At 37.5% G+C, this 23,607-nt stretch overlaps 2 protein-coding genes across 16 annotated transcripts in view; one reads left to right on the top strand and one right to left on the bottom strand.

The window, feature by feature from the left end:
- csf1a (colony stimulating factor 1a (macrophage)) overlaps nucleotides 1-5,176 on the top strand; it is a 40,928-nt gene extending 35,752 nt beyond the window's left edge. Inside the window, exon 10 of the mRNA XM_053674007.1 lies at nucleotides 2,327-5,176. The gene's annotated coding sequence lies outside the window, so the exon portion shown is untranslated. The remainder of the gene's footprint in view (nucleotides 1-2,326) is intronic.
- The window catches only part of plekha6 (pleckstrin homology domain containing, family A member 6), a 103,010-nt gene continuing 83,810 nt past the window's right edge, over nucleotides 4,408-23,607 (bottom strand). For 11 of the 15 annotated variants that reach the window (XM_053673997.1, XM_053674001.1, XM_053674000.1 and 8 more), the window contains 17 exons: nucleotides 23,325-23,411; nucleotides 22,825-22,878; nucleotides 20,592-20,660; nucleotides 20,339-20,419; nucleotides 19,278-19,427; nucleotides 18,819-18,914; nucleotides 18,035-18,146; nucleotides 16,533-16,672; nucleotides 14,896-15,051; nucleotides 14,216-14,285; nucleotides 13,821-13,915; nucleotides 13,395-13,571; nucleotides 11,793-11,942; nucleotides 10,808-10,941; nucleotides 9,590-9,732; nucleotides 8,575-8,679; nucleotides 4,408-6,857 (listed from right to left, as the gene is read on the bottom strand). In XM_053673997.1, the coding sequence (XP_053529972.1) occupies nucleotides 8,585-8,679; nucleotides 9,590-9,732; nucleotides 10,808-10,941; nucleotides 11,793-11,942; nucleotides 13,395-13,571; nucleotides 13,821-13,915; nucleotides 14,216-14,285; nucleotides 14,896-15,051; nucleotides 16,533-16,672; nucleotides 18,035-18,146; nucleotides 18,819-18,914; nucleotides 19,278-19,427; nucleotides 20,339-20,419; nucleotides 20,592-20,660; nucleotides 22,825-22,878; nucleotides 23,325-23,411 (1,809 nt within the window). In that variant the 3' untranslated portion in view covers nucleotides 4,408-6,857; nucleotides 8,575-8,584. Of the gene's footprint in view, nucleotides 6,858-8,574; nucleotides 8,680-9,589; nucleotides 9,733-10,807; nucleotides 10,942-11,792; nucleotides 11,943-13,394; nucleotides 13,572-13,820; nucleotides 13,916-14,215; nucleotides 14,286-14,895; nucleotides 15,052-16,532; nucleotides 16,673-18,034; nucleotides 18,147-18,818; nucleotides 18,915-19,277; nucleotides 19,428-20,338; nucleotides 20,420-20,591; nucleotides 20,663-22,824; nucleotides 22,879-23,324; nucleotides 23,412-23,607 lie in introns of all 15 variants that reach the window. The other 4 variants (XM_047149344.2, XM_053673994.1, XM_047149346.2 and 1 more) reach the window with 4 other exon arrangements.

Raw genomic sequence — 23,607 nt, 5'->3', positions numbered from 1 at the left:
TACAGAAAGCTTTTGCTGAGCTTGAACACATTTGATGGTTTTGGGCTCATGCTGTGGTTTTCAGCCATTTACCATTTACAGTCAACCCCATAACTATTGGCACTCTTCAATAGAATGGGCAAAAGTGATTACATAGCAAAATATTGCATGCAATGATTCAAATTTTCCGATTAAACAGTTAGCCTCACAGAAAAAAAAAGAAACTCCCCCAGATGGAACTGTTTAAAAATTGCACAGTTTATGTGATAATGAAGTTTTGTCAAGTTTCAAAATGCAACATCTGAACATCACCAAAGGCCATATTATACTACTTAAGAGAGCTTTATGATTATGTCTCTATGTTTAAAGGTGTATTGATATAAAATGAGTCCCCTTATAGTTACGCTCAAAATAACACTTATAGCATCTTATACGATTATTATTTCTCCTTTTCATTAAGTATGCCAATATTTCTAGACTTCACTGTAAGCAGTGTGTGACAATATTTATGTGGCAGCCTATAAATATATATATATATATATATATATATATATATATATATATATATATATATATATATATATATATATATATATGTGTGTGTGTGTGTGTGTGTGTGTGTGTGTGTGTGTGTGTGTGTGTGTGTGTGTGTGTGTGTGTGTGTGTGTGTGTGTAGTGGGGTCCATAAAAGTCTGAATTGAAAATCTTGTTTTTTTGTTAAATGTATTTAAAATTGGTTTTAGTTTAGAGAAGGTTTTAGTTTATTTAACTATAAGCAAACGTGTGATATTGACCATGTTAACTGCTTTGTACAAAAGGCCAGATTTTCCTCATGCATATTATCTTCTCTTGAAACATGTGTTCAGATGAAACTCAGATGGATTTGATCTAAGATGGATCATAAGGTTTTGCACAATCTTGTGGAGTCCATGCCAGCGAGTGCATACTACCATCCATCCATCCATCTTCTATACCGCTTAATCCTTTTCATGGTCACGGTGAACCTGGAGCCTGTCCCAGGAAGCATCAGGCACAAGGCAGGGTACACCTTGGACAGGGTGCCAATCCATCACCCTGCCATTAAAGCAAAACATACCAAATACTAAGAAACTCAATTTCATGTGAATATTTCAAAGATTCTACTTTTCACTCAAGCTCTTGTATTAAATTAGAATTTTTTTGTTGTTGTTTCCCTTTTGTATCTCAATCAGAAGTAATGTTGTAGCTAATATTAAAAGTGCAAAGAAAACTGTATTCAAAAAATCGATTTCAGTTGCATTGAAATCGAGACAAAACACACTTATGACTTATACAGAACTGCTCTTTATTGATTTAATTTGCACTTACTTCAATATTATGCAAATAAACTGTACAAATTATAATGACCATTACATTGATGTATATCTAACTAACCCCTAACCTGGGGGAGTTACACTGGCTCTTACACCTCTACTACTCTGTGCACTCAATTAAAATTCTTGTATGGTAGCACTACATTTATTGTTCTCCGCTTGATATATCACTTTGCTTATATTTCCTCATTTGTCTGCTAAATGAATAAATGTAAATATCAGCCTCTATTCATAAACTATAGACTATTATACATCCCACCCACCCGGCAGTCATTCCACATTCCATATATATATATATATATATATATATATATATATATATATATATATATATATATATATATATATATATATATATATATATACACACACACATATATATATATATATATATATATATATATATATATATATATATATATATATATATAATTGTTTTTCACAGTAGTTGGGGGATTGGTTTGCATCAGTGTAATGTTTTTGGTGTAATATCTCCCATAAGTTGACACCCGTTATACTGTATGATCTACAATAATATACAGCAGTTCAGATGCTTCACTGTTTCATCACTGTTCTGTCACAGGTGCAACCCCCTGAAAGTGCACGAGTGCTCAGTGAGTGGTTGATGAAAATTAAAATGATGTAAATAACATTCTATGGCCTTCATATTTGCCAGAACTTAACCCAATTAATCCCCTATGGGAGATTTTGGAGTGTCATGTTAGACTGCTTTCTACCACCATTATCATAATACCAGTTGATGAGGAAATATGCATTGGAAGAGTGGTGTTCATGTCCCCATTACAGTTACAGAGACTTGTAGAATTGATGCCAAGGCACAGTTTTTGTTCCAATAAGGCACACTTAAATTGTTCCTGCAGCTTGTGGTTGCCCAACACACTACTGAGACACTTTAGGATGTTTTTTTCTTTAACTTGTCACCCTTCTGTCCATCCATCCATCCATCCATTCTCTGTACCACCTATCCTACATAGGGTCACGGGGAGCCTGGAGCATATCCCAGGGGACTTGGGGCACAAGGCGGGGAACACCATGGACAGGGTGCCAACCCATCGCAGGGCACAATCACTCATCAGTCTGCAATGCATGTCTTTGGACTGGGAGAGGAAACCGGAGTACCCAGAGGAAACCCCCTGAAGCATGGAGAATATGCAAACTCCGTGCACACGGGGTGGAGGCTGTGATCGAAACCTCAACCCCAGAGGTGTGAGGCAAACATGTTAATGAGTAAGCCACCATGCCCCCCGCCCTTCTAAATGTCAATCTTTATTTGTTATTAAAAAGTTCTCAGACAGAAACACAGTGTTCGTTTGGCAACTTTGCCTGTTATTAGTGAAAAGCTTATTTAAATCTGCCACAAGAATATTGGCACATGTGTAAAATTTAACCAGGCAGATATGTTACATATTTTTAAAACATAGAATATACAGAGAGAAGTGTTATGAGACAGTTCTCTGTTTTGCAGTTCATTCAACTGCAAAAGAGCACAGACTCACTAATATACTCTAAAAGCGCCACCTAGTGTACATCAGTGTACAGTACACAATATCTGCTGCTAAGGCTAAATGCAGAAAGCACCCTAACCCTTTCACCCTAAAACCCAATGTCCACACTTATGGACAGTCAATTAAAGGTTGTTTTTAAGAAAAATATAAGATGCAAATAACCTCCAAAGCACTCGAGATCATTACTTTAATGGAAGATAAATTATTATTCTGATTTCCATTGCTCTCTAGACTATTTGCCTTTTTTTCCTTTTTTTTTTTTAACCATAACAATCTTTACAAACTTTCTACACAAAATCAAAAAAGCATATTTTTGTGCCAGACACTAATAAACACCTTAACGTTGATAAAAAGTATTTTTAAAATGAAAGATTTTTAAAAATCTACTATAATAGCTGCAACATGCAACAGTCTAATTAAACTGTGTAATATACTATATATAAAATACTGCTCTACACCACACAGCCATAACGTAAAACATTAAACCACCGAGAGGTGAAGTGAATAACATTGATTATCTTATTACAGTGGCACCTGTCAAAGGGTGGGATATATTAGGTAGCAAGTGAACATTCAGTTCTCAAAGTTGATGTGTTGGAAGTGCAAGGATCTGAGCGACTTTGACAAAGGGCCAAATTGTGATGGCTAGACGACTGGGTCAGAGCATCTCCAAAATGGCAGGTCTTGTGGGGAAGAGATGGCACCAGGATGCACTATGTGAAGAAGGCAAGCCGGTGGAGGAAGTGTGATGTTCTGGGCAATGTTCTGCTGAGAAACCTTGGGTCCTGGCATTCATGTGGATGTTACTTTGACACGTACCACCTACCTAAACATTTTTGCAGACTAAGTACACCCCTTAATGGCAATGGTGTTCCCTAATGGCAGTGGCCTCTTTCAGCAGGATAATGCTCCATGCCATACTGCAAAAATTGTTCAGGAATGGTTTGAGGAACATGGCAAAGGTGTTGACTTGGCCTCCAAATTCCCCAGATCTCAACCCAATTGAGCATCTGTGGGATGTGCTGGACAAACAAGTCCGATACATGGAGGCCCCGCCTCATAACTTACAAGACTTAAAGGATCTGCTGCTAATGTCTTCATGCCAAATACCAGAGCATACTTCAGAGATCTTGTGGATCCATGCATCAACGGGTCAGAGCTGTTTTGGCAGCAGAAAGGGGACCTACACAATATTAGGCAGGTGGTTTTAATGTTATGGCTGATCTGTGTATGTTTTTTCAAATTGTAATGATCAATTTTTTTTTGTATGATGTAATTTTTTAGTAATAGAAACATCTAAACAATCTGGATACATTTTAACATAATTTATCCATGAGAGATTTAAAAACATAATGAAATATAAGTAGATATCACTGCAGATTATTTATCCTTTGCTACTGGCAAAACAAAACCAAGTGAGCCTTAGTTATTTAATAAAATAAATTAATATTCTCAATCAAACAACAAAGGAAACATCTCTCAGCTATATATAATATATTTTTTTAAAGGCAAATTTGCAATGCACACAAAAAATATGTACAAACACACAATCAGTTTTAAATACATTCACTTTATTGCATGAGGGCATTTCTAAAGCAAGCATATTGACTGTATGGATTTGCATAGTTCAAGCATTTTTTTTCTGTATTTTACTCAAAGTAGCAACAGTAACTGTTAGGCAGATTATATTTGGTTTGAAAATATGTACAGATACCAATGTTTAGTCCTTTTCAGCCTTATTTGCTACATTTTGAATTCAAATATTAGATACCTCTGCTCTGGCTGTTTTTGTGATTCCCGACACGTTTCATCCTGTTACATAAAAAATAAAGTTCTTAAAAATTATCTTTAACTAAGGCGTCCAAAGCAATGCTTTAGAGTAACAAAATAAAGATATGCCAGCCTTGAACCTGCCATGAAAAATGCAAAGCACTCTTAATTCTCTGTTAGAAATGTAGCTGAGCAGACTTCATCTAATTCATTAAATATCCATGTGCTTAGAAAAATACGTACTGCATTTGGATGACATTATTTGTCCCTTTCTTTAAAATAATAAAAATAGATCATCTGCTTTTTGGACATTTTTTTTCCTTTGTGAAACTGATGATCCAATTCTGGGTCATTAATCATGTTTATCTCTGTTCCTGCTATCAGGTGATGCCGTTATGTGCTGCATGTGCTAATGAGCTCAAAGGAGTAAGAGAAAGAGAAAATCTCCATGAAATCATGTGCACTCAAAATGCAAATTTTGTATTTAACACTAGCCGTGACTTATCTTACTTTATAAAAAAAAAAAAAAAAACAAAGAAAAAAAACAAACAGCTGATGACCTAATGACTACATTGTGTCTGGTTTCATTGTTTCTTATGATGTCTTATGCTTAAGTACCAAAACACAAAACAGTTTGGCAAATCATTCATCACTTTGCGATGCACTATAATCTAGCTGCTTTTTTTCTCCTCGTCATTGATACAAAAATACTCTTTAATTCGCCATCAAACAGGATCCATATTTACACAACGGATATGTTTGCCTAAGCACGTAAAGACAAACGAAATACCCAATGGCACAGTGTTACACTACGGGGCTCCATATTCACAGGGGCTTTATGGGCTGTAATTTCACACGTTTTACACGTTGAGATGCAAGCTGTTGCCCCTCCCCCCTACAACACACACTGTTTAACTAGCAGACTTACAGTTCTAAGGGCACTTTTCAACAGTAACTCTATAGCCTACTAATTGTAATTAATTATAATCATTTTACCCACACACAGACATTTTAGGTACCACGTTTGGTAACTAAAATACTAGAAATGAAGCATTATAAAGATCCACATGGCTTTGATTACAAATTAAATTAATATAATATATATATATATATATATATATATTCACTGTATATAGACATACTGTATATGCTGTGTTTATCGATACATAAGGAACCTGTGGTGCAAACAGAACTCTAAGATACCGGACTGTTGGTGACTGGGATCCAGCGTTCCCATCAAGCCCTATTATTTAGCATAAAGTAAAGAAAAAGAGGATTTATGCAGTCACAGTGAGTCTTGATCTCCTTCGAAAAGTGGGAATGAAGGGAATGAGGAAAGAATTGCCCATGCAAGTGCTTCACACCGAGATGCTCTCTTTTGACTGTATTTTATCTGTCTTCTGCTTGGGGTCCCTTTTCACTGTAGACACAATGTGACATCAGTCTATGGTCACTGGATGAGTCTGTTGTGGCAAGTGCTCGCAGCCTGAAATGCGGATCTAGACGCTAAACTTTTATAAAGTTAGTCCGCAGTCTCTCTGTGGTCAAGTACCGATGTGCTAATTTGGTCAACTCCCTCTTGTCGTTGCTCTGGGTCCTGCTACTTCCTGTCTGTATTCCTGGGCATCTTGGTCCACTTGCTGTGACGCTGTATCTGTCTTCTGTCCCTCTCGGACCATCACTTTTTCTACTGTAACACTGTATCTTGTTATTCATCTCTGTTCCTCGGACGTCACTCTGTTCCTGACATACTTGTGTCTTCATTTGTGTCTGGCCAGTTTGTTCAGGATTAGTATAACCCTCACCGCAGTCATTACAGAGTAGATAGCTTTATGTAAACAAATCTCACTTTCTGGCTAGTTTGCAGCTTTCATTATGTTACAACATTTGTTGTTTCCATCAGACAGTTCGGCCATTAGGTCCTACATGGAAGGGCTTAAAAGAGAGAGAGAGAGAGAGAGAGAGAAGCATATGACTGAGCACTAGAGAAGCCCACTCTGAAGATGTTACTGCATCCTTGTAAGGACCTCTGTACCGCAGCTCTGAAATTACACCCTCGAATCTCCAACTTCCAAACGTTTTGTAGTATTTCCTCCTCCTATTGTGTCAGTAACTGAGATAAATACACAGTTTGGGGGAGATGGGACAATATAAGTGATTTTTCACGCGTCTTTTGTTTGCCGTTCTCAGAAAGGTTCACCATCGAACTTGACAGCAGCCAGCGCTTGAGCTAAAAATAGTTCAGGAAAAGAAGAAATTACACTGAGAATGACAATCAGAAACTTAGCATTATACAAAAACACTTTGAGTTACTCACATAAATGTTGCCATAGCATAGCAAAGAAAAACCTCCTGAGAGGCAGCAGAATCTATCTGACCATTACCCAATAATTTTACTCATAGGAAAAATGTCTGCAATCTCTCTTTTTGACACAATTTATCAGTTTGTTTGTGATTGTAGTAACTACAGTATACATTCATTGTTCACTTTATTTATTACCACGCTTTCATGCAATTATCAAATCAGCCAATCATGTGGCAGCGGTGCAGTGCATAAAATCATACAGATACAGGTCAAGAGATTCAGGTAATTTACAAAAACATCCAGTTGTGAAACAAATGTGATTTCATTGACTGTGGCATAATGGTTAGTGCGAGATGGGCTGGTTTGAGTATTTCAGAAACTGCTGATCTCCTGGGATTTTCACACACACAACAGTCTCTAGATACTGTTATATTATACTAAATGGTGTGAAAAGATCCAGTGAGCAGCGGTGCCACAGCAGCCATGCTTTGTTGATGAGAGATGACAGAGGAGAATGGCGAGACTCGTTCCAACTGACAAGAAGTATACGGTAACTCAAACACGCACTCTTTACAGCTGTGGTGAGCAGAAAAGCATCTGCAGCAGAAGAGCACATTGATGTTTCCATCTGCAAAACTAGAGGGTTTTTTTGCATACCATTCTGTGTAAACTCTAGAGACTTCTGTGTGTGAAAATATGAGAACAGTAGTTTCTGAAATACTCAAACCAGTGTATCTGACATCAACAACCATGCCACGATCAAAGTCACTGAGATCACATTGTCCCCCATTATGATGTTTGATATAAGCTTTAATGAAATCTTTTGATTTGTATCTGCAGCTACATGATTGGATAATTGCATGAATGTGCAGGTGTACAGGTGTTCTTATTAATGTGGCTGGTGAGTGTGTCTTGATTTGTTTAAAAGGACATGCCTTCCTAAGCACATTTAAAAGTGAAGTGGTGGCTCAAGCTTAAGCCTTTAGGCTACTGATTAGAAAGTTGTGAGTTCACAACCTTTACATCCTTTACATGGAAAATAAGTTCACAGCTATCTGAATTAGTCCTGTGCCTTGTTTTCACTCAAATATGCAGGTGCATCTGTGATATGTACGTGAAAATCCAATTCAATTCAAGTAATTCCTTCTTATCTTTCTTGGAAAAACATCACTTACTGTTTTGCAATATTAAAAGAATTTGCCAGCTCCCTTTCTTTTTTTGTTTTTTGGTAACTGTACTTTGGTGTACTAAACGCTTGAGAGAAGCTCCACTGAAAATAAAAATGTAAGAGCAAAGCAAGGCCAAAAGGAGCACTCTACCCCAGCATTCCAATACTGTTTTATCAGTGTAACTGAAGAAATGATCTTGGTAGTTTGTATAACATTTCTGTAACTAGCTACCACGGTAATAAATTTGTACATAGTTGTATAAGTATAGGTGGAATCATGTACTACATAAATCCTAGACTGTAGGCAATCAAATTGTTTCTTTTCAAATATTAGCTATTTTACTGATAATACATTTTCAGGCAAGTGGAAACTGCATGGTGTGTAAAAACAGTACTGGAACACAGGGAACATATGGGAAGAAGGGAAGTGAATAAAAAAGGGCGAAGGGCCTTTGTGCAGTGAGCGGAACTCACCTTCACACACTCACACCTTCATGATGTGGGAGGAGTCAGAGAAGCCAGAGGAAGGGGGAGGGGCCAGGTTGGTCGGGGAGGCAGGGGGACTCGGGTTTATCTGGGCTGCAATGCAATGGTGGGACGAAATGATGGGAAAATTCACACACGCTAAATAAATAAATCGATAAATAAATGAATGAATGAATAAATAAATAAATAAATAAGAATAAGAAAGGGTTGTGGAACAGAGAGGTAGTCTGCCTTGTTCTCAGAGGACCACAACGCAGACTGCTGAATGAAAAAAGCATGATATAAAAAGCTTCAGGAACTGAAAGAAAACTTTAAAGAAAGTGCTGGAGCACACAGTCAGAACTCACAATCCTGAGTGATTCAGCATCAGCGTGAATGAAGAGAAATGGTATCTACTATATAACTATACAAAGCAAACACATATTTAAAGTAAAAACAGTTAAAATAAGCAATTATATAACGCAGCAAAATGAGAGGTGCTTCTCTCCATTTATTTTTTTCTGTGACAAGTTTTAATCGTGATCTCTAACTTTACCTAACGATATCTTAAATGGTCTTGCATGTACACATGATGTGGGTGTGTCTTGTACATGAGAAATAAATGGCTTAAGAAAAGTCAATTATAAAACATGAAGTTCTTCACTTGTTCTGATTTGACAGTATATTCAGTTCTGTATGAGAATAGACAGTACTTCAGAGCAGAGGTTACAGAAATTCATATTTTGTACAAAATACCTATTTGTACAAAATACTTTAACGAGTTAACACTATTGCCTGTATTATACAGTATATATATAATTTCCCATTTGTTCTTGATCTTGCAGTTACTTTTTTTAGAGCACAGCTCTAAATGTCATGTGCCACCTTAGCTCTGAAGTACGAGTTTTAAGAAAGTGAGGGACAGTGAGAGTGGACAGGGTTGGTGAACGACACAAAGGGTCAAACAGGGGTCAGAGGTCAGATAGGGGTTGCCCAGGCTCCTCGGGACGGCAGGCTTCCTCACCAGAGAGCAGGCGGGAGCGGCGGGAGGCCTCGGCAGCCAAAGTGCAAGAGATCTCAATGCGTTTCTCCTGTTCCTGCAATTTCTGCTCAGGGTTAGCCTGGGCTTCTGAAGGGCCATCCAACACCGGGACAACATTCTGCAGGCTGGGGAAGCACACAGGGCTGGTTTGTCAACAGTCACCATTAATGCTATCTGTATATAATTTGTTCCACTTATGTCTTGTTATTTTTCAATCCCAACCAGTTTGTTTGTTCCAGTTCCCAACCTCCTATGACTTAGTATTTTGTAGTGTACCCTTTTCATATGAGTACAATTTTCAAAAATGCCTAAATAAAAAGACTAGGCAAAGATACACTCACTGTCCTTTATTAGGAACACCCGTACCTTCATGCAGGTATCTAATCAGCCACTCATATGGCTGCAGTGCAGTGGATTAAATCATGGCGATACAGGTCAAGAGCTTCAATTAATGTTCATATCAAACATCAGAATGAAGAAAAAGTGTGATCTCTGTGACTTTGATCATGGCATTTTGTTGGTACCAGATGGTCTGGTTTGAGCCTTTCAGAAACCACTGATCTCCTGGGAATTTCACACACACAGTCTCTAGAGTTTCACACACTGAAATACTCAAACTAAACCATGCCACGGGTAAAGTCACAGATATCACACTTTTTCCCCTTTCTGATTTTTGATGTGCAGATCAACTGAAGCTCTTGACCTGTATCTGCCTGATTTCATTCATTGCGCTGCTGGCACGTGATTGGCTGACTGGATAACTGCATAAATTAACAGCTGTAGATGTGTTCCTAATAAAGTGGACAGTTAGTGTATATCCAATTGCTTCTAGCTCACACTGAGGTGAACAAAGACTATAAAATATATAGTCTATAGACTATAAAAAGCTGTTTCAGTGTTTATCTGCACAAATTGCTCTAGAATGCAGTGTAAGGTGTAGATTACACATTGCATTCATGGGTTGGAGGTTATATGCAGATTTATACTGGTATTTTGAGAAATCAACCCACACCCATCTAAAGTTGGGAAATTTGTGGGGGAAATAAAAACCACAACACGACATAACATGAAATCACATAACTAAATATAACATCTTAAACAATCTGAGCCTGTCTAACATACTAGTAAACCTACTATGCTCCAAATCACTGCTATACACAACACCCCCCCGTGTGTAAGCAATAGACAGCTGTAACCTACTTTGATTTGGCAATAAGCGTCTTTATCCGTTCCACCTTCTTCTGTTTCTCTCGCTCCTCCTCTGGGCTGAGCGGCGTGCTGGGCTCTATGTCAAGATACCGCTCTGGAATTAACACTTTGTCTGGGGCAGACAGCTGAAAAAAATAGGGACAGACATCTATCAATATCTCACAAAGCCACCTTTGCCTGGTGATTGCAGGCTACTTTCAATCAGTTCTGAACAATCTGTCGATATTGTTGGTATAGCATGATCTAAACCAGGTCTATTCAACTGGGACTGTAATGTAGGCTTATTATAACCTATTCATGTGGGTTACATTGGTAAAGCACATGGGTTACAAGTAAGACTTGAATTAAATTAATAACTGTAATTTTTAAACTAATTTTTACAGTTTATTTTTGTTGGGCCATACACTCTCTTTGCCCAGTAAACACTAATTTAACAACCATTAATTTGATGGTAATCTGATCAAGTATCTGTCATTCCAGCCTGACTATAGTGTTGATGCTGAGAGATGATATCAGAAACATACAGAATGGGAAGAACTGATGTCTAGAAGATTTAGCATCACCAATATTTGGCCCATATCTATGCTTTTGGTTATTCAGTAGGAACAGACACGCTATTAATAAATATGAAATAATTCATTAACCTTTTTCTCATCTACAAGAATAGTATATTTACTTATTAGAACTAAGTAACTATAATAATTGTATCTTCATTATTTTGTAATTCTCTTTGCCATAGGCTAAATCCTAATTATGTAAAATTTTAGCTGAAGCTGGTAGTGTTTTGTAGTTGTTATTTCTTCTTCTTCATCGTCTATTACTACTACTGCTACTACTACTACTAATAATAATGATAATAATAATAACTTAACACTGCCAGCTTCAGTTGAAATTTTAAATAGTCAGGATTTGGTCTATGGCCCACTGGTTGAGTAAGCCTATTCTAAACTTGCAAATAGACAGTACTGTACTTTACCTCTTTGCCGATATCCAGATCATAATTCTCAGGCTCCACCTGTCTCCGTAGTCGGGCAATTTCTTCCCTTGGAGACTCCGTGCCTATCCCTCGTACGGCCGCCTCCAGGCCCTTTATGTCCACCTCATGGGCAGTCAGTCTTCTCCTCACCTACAAAAAAAGCCAATAAACATTCCTGTATAATCAAGATTGAATTGCTGTGTCTAAACTTTCTGAACATAGAAAACATATAAAATGTTTAAACTGAGTAAATGTACCACTTTAAGAAAAAAAACAAGGTCATTTTGAACTTGATGGCTGCAACACGTCTCAAAAAATTTGGGTCGGGGGCAACAAAAGTCTGAAAGTGTTACTAAAAAGAAACAGCTGGAGGTTAATTGGCAACAGGTCAGTAACATGACTGGATATAAAAAGAGTATCTTAGAGAGTCCTTCAGAAGTAAAGATGGGCAGAGGTTCACCAATCGGCAAAAACTGCTTCTACAATTTGTGGAACTATTTCAGAATATTCCTCAAAGTAAAATTACGAAGACTATGAATATCTCATTTACAGTACATAATATCATCAAAGGTTTCTGAGAATCAGGAGAAATCTCTGCATGCAAGGGACAAGGGTGAAAATAATTACCTGCCCATGATATTCGGGCCCTCAGGCAGCCCTGCATTAAAACCAGGCATGACCTGTTTGGAAATGGATGTATTGAAAATCACTGCATGGGCTTAAAAACACCTCCAGTACTCATTGTCTGTTCACACAGTTCGTCGTGCCATCCACTAATGCTAGTTATGCCAAGAAGAAGCCATATGTGAACATGATCCAGAAACGCTGCAGTCTTCTCTGAGCCAAAGCTCATTTAAAATGGACTGAGGCAAAGTGGAAAACTCTTCTGTGGTCAGACGAATTTGAAATTGTTTTTGGAAACCATGGATGCCGTGTCCTCTAAACTAAAGAGGACTAAAGAGAAGAGGGACCATCTGGCATTTTATCAGTGCTCAGTTCAAAAGCCTGCATCTCTGATGGTATGGGGGTGCATTAGTGCCCATGGAATGGGCAGCTCTCACATCTGGAAAGGCACCATCAATGCTGAAAGGTATATACAGATTTTTGAGTAACATATGCTTCCATCCAGATTCCATCCTATCTTTACTTTTGAGAAACTCTGCCTCTCTAAGATACTCTTTTTATACCCAATCATGACACTGAGCTGTTGCCAATTAACCTAATTAGTTGCAAAATATTCCACCAGCTGTTTCTTTTTAGTAACACTTACTTTTCTAGCCTTTCGTTGGCCCCGGCCCAACTTTTTTGAGATGTGTACGGCCATGAAATTCAAAATTACCTTATTATTTTCTTAAAATTGTACATTTACTCAGCTTAAACATTTGATATGTTTAAAAATGTTCTATTGTGAATAACATATGGGTTTATGAGATTTGCAAATCATTGCATTCTGTTTATATTTACATTTTACACAGCATCCCAACTTTTTTGGAATTGGGGTTGTACATACAGAAACCTAATATAACAAGGTTTTATGTGGCTTGGACATCTGATAAACCATTGTCAGTATGAACGGATGGTAAAGTGTAAAGAGATGCTAACCACTCTGTAGTTGACAGAAGGTTTGAGGCCATCCAAGTTCTGGTTGTTGGACAGATTAAGGCTGCGTCTCTTGTCTTTGACTGAACTACTCTGGTTCCGACGTATCCTCTCATTCTGCTCCTCTACACTCATCTTAGACTTTACTTCTGCTGGGAACACAGCGCTCTTTGGCCTCTCCTAGAAACAGACAAGGATAACAATCCCATTTCATGTCATGTTAACTTTCAAGATAGTTTTCAGAAATGTGTAGAATGAGTAGTTCTCTTATCTAACTAAGTAAACTAACCTAGTTATAGTTTAATTTCAGCTATACTAGTCCTTAATGATAGTTAGGTAATCATCATTAATGATAATTTGGTAATCTACAGTATATTATTACTTAATGAGATTTCTTATAATCATCAAGAAATGGCACTAATGACCCACCCTGGAGATGTGACCATTAGGCATCCTCCCATTCCTCTTAGGGGCACCGTCCGTGTCATCTGTGGGAGATTTGGTCCTGGGTGGGACAATACCAACTACACACAAAAAAGATATGTAACTTATGTTAGCAATGTTGACAATGTTATTTGTATATTATAATAGCACATATAACCCTATATAGGTTATGCATCTTAAAGCATATTATTCAATAAGTACTATGAATATTCCCCAATTGTTATGAAACTAATAGGAAAAGATATGGAATTATGAGAGTGTGGTACTATATGTAAGTCTGAACCCAGTGAGGTTCTTGGCTCATCTTTATATATGGAATTAAACTGATTAAATTCAAAATAAACTGTGAGACTGTGTACTCAGACTGTGTACTCTCCTACCTTTATTGCCTTGTCTGTCTTGCTCCAAGTCGTAATCGTTGGTCTTTTCCTCTAATGAACTGTAGTTGTGCTGGACAAGAAATCAGAATAAATGAATACATTCATGACAAAAGAAGCGCATTGACAGCAAATGTGGTCACCTGATCATCTCAAAATACTAAATCAGTCCAGATACTAACACACTGCATGGAGACGGTGATAGGATAATGACTGTAGAGTTAATTTCTTTGATGTGCATATCTAACTGAATGGAGCAGCGGCACTGTAGGAAGGAGGAACCGCCACAGTACACACATTAGCCAGAACATTAGCCAAACCTACTTTAACTTTCTCTAGCCAAGATAAAGGGATTACTGAAGGTGAAGGAATGAAGCAATGTACTGTATGCTTTGTCAATTCAATGACAAAATGAGCTCTTTCAAATAGCAAGCATAGTAATAAATACTGAGGGGAGAGAGAAATTGATGGAAAGTGAAAAGGTAAGTATTGGATGGAGATGAAGGAGATGAGTGGAAGTGAGAGGATGATGTGACCACTGATGGTAGATGATGAAGGGCTTGCTGGACGGATATGATTTGAGGGACAATATGCACAAGGGCCTGGATGTAACATTGGTTCTGGTGTTAGGGACAGGGGGCTGTGTTATACTTTGTTCAGAAGATTTTTCTACTCTGAGATACCTTTTGGCTGTGCGAGTCTTTGTCTTCCTTATAGCTGTCCATGCTGCGTGGCCAGACATTGCTGTTGAAAGGGAGGGGGGGGACAGGGGGCATGATCATGGTGGGGTCCAGGGGTTGGTAAGACTTAGGGAGTGGGGGCCGTGGAGGACCAATCTCCTGGAACGTGAAGGAAGGATAGAAGAAAGAGAGAGAGATAAAGAAACAGAAAGGAGAAGAATATAGCCCACGAATGACAGGGAAAGACAAAACGGATAAGAGGGAGGAGGAAGGAGACAGCTGTGCATCAGCAGGAGTTACTCAGCCAGGCAGGGAGCAGAGAGGTACACAGAATTTCACTAAAGCCATACACTTTACATGAGCAGAAACTGTCCTGCACACAGCGCAGACCACAAACATCCACTCCAAAAAGTCTATCTTGAAGACATTGTAATAATATTCTGCCTAAATAAACAAGATCATTCAAGTTCAGAACATGTGACTTTCTTTTTGTCATAGAATGAAATGTGCAGATCAGTTTGCTATAGCGGATCGTTTAAGGCGCCTTAGAAATCAACAAAAGGTGAGAACACTGGTAAGCATCTACAAAGACGGAGTTGCCTACAAAAAAAATCTAGCATTTGTACACAAGTAGGCATGGCACAAATCCTAGAGCTATGACAAAAACAAGGGCAAAGCCAGTGAGAAGACAGGTAATATATTGTTAGAGCACTGATTGAGGTTAGTGGTTGATTGTGTTATATAAAGAAAGCTTTGAAAGTTTAATACAAATGTAAATTGACAAACATTACAGCAGAGGTTTGACTTAAGCAACACCAATCATATTTCGGATTAGGATCCAACTGAGAATTTATTTAATGGTAGCTCAACAGATGGCATGGGGTCTAAATCAAGAAACACATCTTAATGAATCTGACTAAATAAAGTGAAACAATACACTGCATCCCATCATGAAGTTAATTTAACAGTGTAGCTCTGCTTTGTATCATATGCATGGAGGTCTAAATGGTGATGGTCACTGTGTCTGAATACTGCCAATCAAAAAAATCTGGATTTGACCAAAATTTTGTTTTTCTGCTTATAATAAGAAAACAAATATATCTACCCAACATGATTAAGAAATGGTTTTATTTATTAACTTTATAAACTCTGCAAAGATCAAGAAGCCAGTTTAACAAATGCAGATGCAAAAACATCTGTAGGCTATTTCTACAGATGGGCATGTAGACAGACATAGTCTTCATGGTAATATTTATTATTTTTATATTATTAATTATGTGTTTATTAAAATATAAGAAATTAAATATAGCGGCATTTTTTTTTTTGTTAGATGTTTCAATTTTGAGGGAAAAAAATATAGAACTTTACTTGGGGGTGGAATATATGCAAAAGAGGATCATATTCAGTTCAGAAAAGTCTAGTTTTCAAAGCTTTAGATAATAGAGAAGTTTTCCCAGTCTGCAACACATGGATATTATGTATCATGTAGTGCTGTGCTAAGTGACAAATAAATTCTTGCATTAGCTTGTAATCATTTTCATATAATTCTGCTAAATATATAATGAATCTTTATAGTACAGTACTGCAAAATGTTATTTAACTTTGTACTGAGGTGTTATGTTATATTTTTTGTGGCTTACCTCTGTTGCCAGCTGTTTTGTGGGTGAATTCTGGGAGCCGGGTACAGGTGAGAAAGGGCTGAGTGGGCTGGTTAGACTCACGGAGCTCAGTGGGCTCGCTGGACTGTTTGTGCTGAAGGAACCTGATGCTGCACTGACTGCTGAACACAAAAAAACAAAGTTAAAGCCCAAGTTTGTATGTACAGTATGTATGGATGAATTTAGGTATGTACAGGTACAGTGCTGTGAAAAAGTATTTGATTTCTTCTGTTTTTGTGTATATCTCATAATAAATTTTTCAGAAATGAAAGTAAATAAAGATAAATATCTAAGATAAAACAAAGGCAACCTGAGTTTTTAAATGATAATGTTATGTATTGAAGCAAAAAAGTTATCCAATACCAACAGGGGCTGTGTGAAAATGTATTTGCCCCCGTAGTTACTAATTCCCCAAATCTATGAAACTGCTTTCAAAATGGGGTTCAGCTGGACTAGACACAACCAGGCCAGATTACTGCAAACCCTGTTCAATCAAATCAACACTTAAATAGAACTTTTTCAACAGCATGAAGTTGATTAAAAGATCTTACCCAGTAAAACTCTATGCCAAAATTGAAAGACATTCCAGAACTGGTGGACTACTAGAGCACTACTCATCCAGGAAGTCACAAAAGAATGAAGGACAACTTTAAAGGAACTACAGGCCTCTCTTGCATCAATAAAAGTCACTGTTCATGACTTCACTATCAGAAAGGCAGTGGGCAAAAATGACATCCATGGAAGAGTGGCGAGGCGAAAGCCACTGCTAACCCAGAAGAACATTAAGGCTCGTCTGAATTTTGTCAAAACACACCTTGATGATTCTGTAACATTTGGGGAGAATGTTCTGTCAACTGATGAGTCAAAAGTGGAACTGGTTGGAATACAGGAGTCTTGTTACATCTGGCATAATCCAAACACAGAATTCCACAAAAAGAATCTCATACCTATGGTCAAGCACGGAATTGTGATGGTGAGGGGATGCTTTGCTGCTTCAGGGCCTGGGCAACTTGCAATAATTGAGGGAAACATTAATTCTGCTCCCTACCAGAAAATCCTAAAGGAGAATGTCCGGTCTTCAGTCCGTAAATTGAAAGTCAAGCACAACTGGATTATGCAGCAAGACAATGATCCAAAGCATAGGAGTAAGTTCCTAGACGTAAGTGAAAGACTGATCCCCAGTTATTGGAAGCTTTGGTTGCAGTTATTGCTGCTAAAGATGGCACAACAAGATTTTAATTTTAAGGGGGAAATTCGTTTTTCACATGGGTGATAGGTGTTGTATAACTTTTTTTTCTTCAATAAAAAAATAAAAACTGTATTGTGTGTTTACTCAGGTTGCCATTGTTTTATGTTGTATTTCATTTGAAGATCTAAAGCTATTTAGTATGAGATATACACAAAAAAAGAAGAAATAAGGATGTGGGCAAATACTTTTTTACAGCAATGTATGTATATATGTAGTATAAACATAGGAACCTGACCTCTGTGCTTAGCTGTGTCTGTGCCTCGAGAGGGATTGTTCTTGTGCAGCCCCTCGAGCACATCCTGAACCCTCCAGAACTCTTTCTGCAGGTGTCGGTGGACCAGCTCACTCTGGAGAAACAAAGGACAGTAGAGGAAAGGCATATTAATTTCAATAGCAATATAATTATCTTTTTTGTCTCTCTCTCGCTCACTCACTTTTTAAAATGTAAAGTTTTTTTGTTCTCTACTTCGATTTTTAACCTGAATGCCAGTTACTCAGCCCATGTAATCCTTTCACTAAAAACCTATTTTATTACAACTGTAAGACACCTACATACATTATTTATAAACACCATCAGGAGCTTCACGGAAATGAATGTTTGCTCATGAATTAGTAATGAGCCTTTCATATGCTAATCAATAATTAATCATATGCAGAATGTCCATGAACTGTGAAGAACAAGTCTTTTTTTCAATTCTCCAACAAATGAAATGAGTAATTAATAGATCTCTGATTATGTTTCACTTTTATCAAGGTCAGTTTGCTGGTGTATCTTTTGTATAATTGTATTCGTTGTTCTATTTAACATTAATCATATTGGAGTTGCTGGAGAATGTAATCAGTCACTGAAATTAAACTGTTACATTACTGCAAAACTGCATATCATTAATACATAGGTCATTTAACAGAGATTAAAAAAGCACGTGCTTATGGCTGGGCCTTAAAGAGAACAAAGACCAGATGTCATTAGTATGAAGTTGATGATGATGATGATGAAGATGTGGATGATGTTGATGTACCTGTCCTCCAGAATTCAGCTGCTCCCACAGGTCACCATGAATAGCATTTACCTCATCCTCCAGAGCATCAAACTCCATTTTAGAGGTGGTCAGAGCCTGAAAAAACAAGAAATATGACTGATTAACAGCTGCTGCGTTTGACACTCACACTTATAGTTCATGAGGTAACATTATCTAAGTAGAGCGAGAGCATGTTTTCCCTAAATTTGTATATGGCACAAAAATGGCCATTTGCTTACAACTTATTTCTAGCACTGCCATCCCTACAACCATAAAAATCTATACATATCTATTCTTTCTGGATCAGAATTGAAGTAAGTTCAGCCCTACAGGATTTAATGGTTTATGGTAGTCTCTGCTTGAACGTGTCTGTTTCAAGATGAACAAGATAATTCACTTGTTAAAGCATTCATTTGTGACATTGAGAGTTTTACAAAACTATTTTAGAGCACAGCTTACATTGGAAGCCTGAGAGAGCTCGCCCCGGACATTGATGAGCTGATTCTGTAAGCTCTCCTTCTTCAGCTGCAGTTTCTCCATGGCCAGTGGCTGAGTCCTGCACAACTCCATGTCCTGATGTGTGGCCACCAGCGTGGCCTCCAAGTTATCCTGCAAAGTTTGAAACACACAGGGCAAGAAGGATGTCACAAAGTTTTACCACTTTTTCACAGCATAGCAATGGCTGTGCTACTAAACCAGACTAATACGACTAATCACTCAGGTGTGCGTGCACAGATATGACTGAAAAGAGTTCATCTGCTTACATTCAGGTCTGATTAACATAATCTCAGTAATAAAAACATGTCTCTTGTTAATTTTCATTAGAAAATTAACAACATGTTAACAACAAAGTTATCTGTATTTTTTTTATATTAAAGGAAAAATCCACCATGTTTCGGCTTAAACTTCTTTCCTCAACATATTGATCAGCATATTTTCAGTTTGGTTTCCTACATTAACCACAATGCTGTAACTCAACTACCTGCTAATGGTGGTGCCAGTAGGGTTTAGCCCTTGCTTCGTTTCTACCCATAACGAGCGCAATGCAGCAGTAGTTTATCCCTTTAGTCTGTCTAGCTCTTTCACCTAATCATCTGTACACTATGCTCACACAGATCAGCTTCCAAAGCTTCAGCATTCATTATAACATTGCCATCAACGGCATCGTGCTCACCGCCTCGTAACTCACCAGCTAGTAAGCTGAGTGTTTTCCATAACTACAACTGTGTCCTATAACTGCATTGCATTCTGAAACTTCCAGTGTTTGCTGTCTCCCCCAAATCTATCTTTGATTTCTTACTAATATGATGTTGAGGCTCTTTCTGTTTGTGTTTAGGAGCTAAAAGTGAAACCTGATCATTATCCCTTATGTTTGAGAGTAGTGAATTTTTAAATGCTCATGGGAATAACAAAACAGAATCATCAGAATAACTATTAACATCTACACATTTTTACTGTCATTTTTACAAGGCTGGACTTTTCCTTTAATGTCCCACTAAAGAGTAAAAATTCAAAAATACCTTGTCCATTCGCAGCCGATTTACTACAGCTTCCTGTTCCTTCAGAAGCCTGTTCTGCTCAAACAAGCGATTCAGCAGTTTCTATATACAGAAAAATCATCCATATGATATACGAGTCTAGTCAAATATTGCCTTTATAAAAATGCTTAAAGAAAGAACAAAAGAATAAAAGTAGCCTCTGCAATTTAGAAAAAGACTGTGAATGATTAAATTACTGAACTTGATTTACATACAGATAAAAATCAAGACTTACACTGGTCTCAATTTCATTGAGCTTCAGAGTGGGATGCAGGTCCCTGTAAATGTCATGCGCTGGAGGCACCTAAAATCAGAGGAGCAAGTGGAATTCATTCATGAGTGCTTCTTACAGCAAATTCACCAGATTCAGCGCTCAGTACGCAAGCATTGACACATTCTGACACCTACAGAAAAATAACACATTTTATGCAGCAGCATGATCCATTCCCATATGCTGTGATAATGATGCTGTGATAATGACAAGTGTGTGGAAACACAATATAGTAGATGGTCTTAGTGTTATCTGACACATGGTGAAAGAGACATAACACATGTGACTCATACACAGGATAAGTAAACAAGGGACACAATGCTCTTGAAATGGAGAATGTGACACAAAAGACACCAAAAATACACAAAAATATGAGCAAACAAAAGGGACTTTAGCAACATAAAAACAAGAAATACTGAAATCTGCCCTATTAGGAGCAATAAAGGAAGAATCACAACCTAAATGAATAGCAATATAAGTTTCTACAACACCACCTAACATCCAACATGCCGAGTTTAGGCAGAGAGGCAGGCTTTGTGTTGGCTTTTGCCAAGCTCATACCAGCTAAGGATTTATTTGAGCCTGAAAGTGGCATCGAGAGGCTGAAATGAATCCCAGTGGTAGTAGACCTATAGGGAATATGAAGCTGAAGCCTGCCTCATGAAGCCACTGTAATTTCTCTTACTTGTGAGAATAACTTTGCTTGGGGGGTGGAACGATCAACCATTCGGGTTACCATTCCGATTAGGTAATCTCCCTCCATTCCCTGAGAGAAAACACACCATCATTTGCTGAGAGGATTTTTAATTTTTTTTTGCTCATTACCAGATAATTGGGGAAGCCACGATCCATACAGCACAACTTGTTGTAATTGGAGTTTTTTCTCATTTACATATCCACACTACTATTACTATTTTGCCTTAAACAGCAGTTACGTTTCTGTGGATTGTAAACACATAATACAAGCCAAAACACTGCTCTTTTAATGTGCCATATTTTGCCATCAAATATAGATGTCACAATATTTCCTATAATTAAAGCTAAAGCCCTATTTAGACTGGATTATTTTTCCATGGGTGGAGTAATTCAATTATCAGAGTGTTTATGGGATTTAACTCCCAGCCAAGTCCATAATGACAGTGCGTTTCCGTGTCTATGGAGTCCAAGATTATGCTGTTAAAAAATTACCTTAAAATTACCTATTAAAAAAAATTACCTGCAAAAATAGCCCCAGGAAAAATATAACCCATCCCAATTTACAATGTTCCTAGCACACAGGTTACATACATGTTATGGGTATGTGAACTACGCAAGCCTTATAACTAGCGGTCAAAATCCTATCTCTGTTATTTTATCACTTACTGTTCCATGTGAATTGATCAAGATTATTACAGACATCCTATTTCCTGTGGGGAAGCATAATGTTTGTAACTAAATGTTTGTATTTGTGTCTAACTTCTCCTATATTACAAAAAGGACTAGGCAACACATAAAAATTTCAGAATAATAATCTAAATTCTTTCTATCCATATATATTTAACAGCTGCTTCCAGAATTTTCCTAGTATAAAGAAATCAGTCATTATACAAATTCACTTCCTTGCATTTTTCTCATTTCTATTTTTCCAAAGAAAGCTTTTAAAGGGACCATTAGCTGTTTAGTTTTGTTGTTTTGTTGTACAAGAGGCACATAAGAAAAGAAAATAATTTCACTTTAATATTGTTCTATCCTGTCAAAACTACAATTAAAATTTTCTGCAGTATATCACATTTCAACAGTTTATATTCTACTCTAACAAAATGTAAGGTTTGTCATTATTTATCGGATATAACCAGTGAGCACCATTTCTATTGCTTACATTGCCTAGATAGTGCTAAAACATTTTTCTCATAAAATCCCAAACTGTAATTTTCTGCACGCCTGTAGGAAGAATGTTTTTATACTTATTTTTCTTTTTCTTTTTTTTTTTAATAAGAAATGGGCAGTCACACAAAGGGAAAAAGTCGTAGAAACAGTGTGGTAAGACAGTGAACGTGGGAGTGGAACAGGGTGTATGACAGCCTAAAGTATTCACAGCTTCATGTTAGCTTCTAAATTGGTGCATTTAAGCTTGATTGCTACAGCAGTGTTAATGTTCAGAGCAGTGCTGTATAAGCAGTTGAGCCATACTGCATTTGCTGTGCTGGGTTAAGTGTACCTGCTGATCGAGGTAATCCAAGTTCCTCTGAAGCTGCAGGTCTAAAATGTCATCCTGGTGTAAGTAGCAGCAGCAGCAGCAGTAGGTCAGTCACACACAGAAGCAGCACACGGTGTGGCCATAGCAGCAAAGCCCCACACATACACAGGGACAGAGATATGGAATGTAGGAGACAGAAACAAGGCCAGAGAGAGCCATAGAGTCAGATACACAGAAAGACATAAGTATACAAGATAGAAAGGAAGTAGAGAGATTAGCAGAGACAGAGACAGAGGCAAGGCATGAGACAGAGAAAGAAACAGATAGCATTTAAGACAAAGCAGCAATACCACACACACACACACACACACACACACACACACAAAATGTCAGAGTCACAATGTCACTCAAGCACAACATAGCCAACAAAACAGATAAATGTAGTTCATCACACAAAAACACAGAGATGTGTCAATGGCAACACTAAACATGACTAAGTGAACAGAATTACTGGAACCTACCATTTTGCCGTGTACTGAGGGAGAGACTGGATAATTGTAATGGTAAACATTTTGTGTAAGAGACCTTCGATCCCCAGCAAAATCATACTAAAAGAAACAGATCAGGAAAACACATAAGTTTTAACCATGAAACATTATATGACTACACGATTGCTATAGTCGTTTGTAGGTAAGTTAAGACATCTTTTCCTCCAAAAAACTGATTGAGGAAAACTACAGAAATAAATAAATAAAGATCGCCACATAGATTGAATGTTGTATGGAATACAAGCTAACCTTTCCA

This window comes from Ictalurus punctatus, chromosome 21, assembly GCF_001660625.3.
Source record: "Ictalurus punctatus breed USDA103 chromosome 21, Coco_2.0, whole genome shotgun sequence".
NCBI lineage: Eukaryota > Metazoa > Chordata > Actinopteri > Siluriformes > Ictaluridae > Ictalurus > Ictalurus punctatus.
The sequence above is the reverse complement of the archived record's forward strand: the minus strand, read 5'-3'. Positions and strand labels throughout refer to the sequence as shown.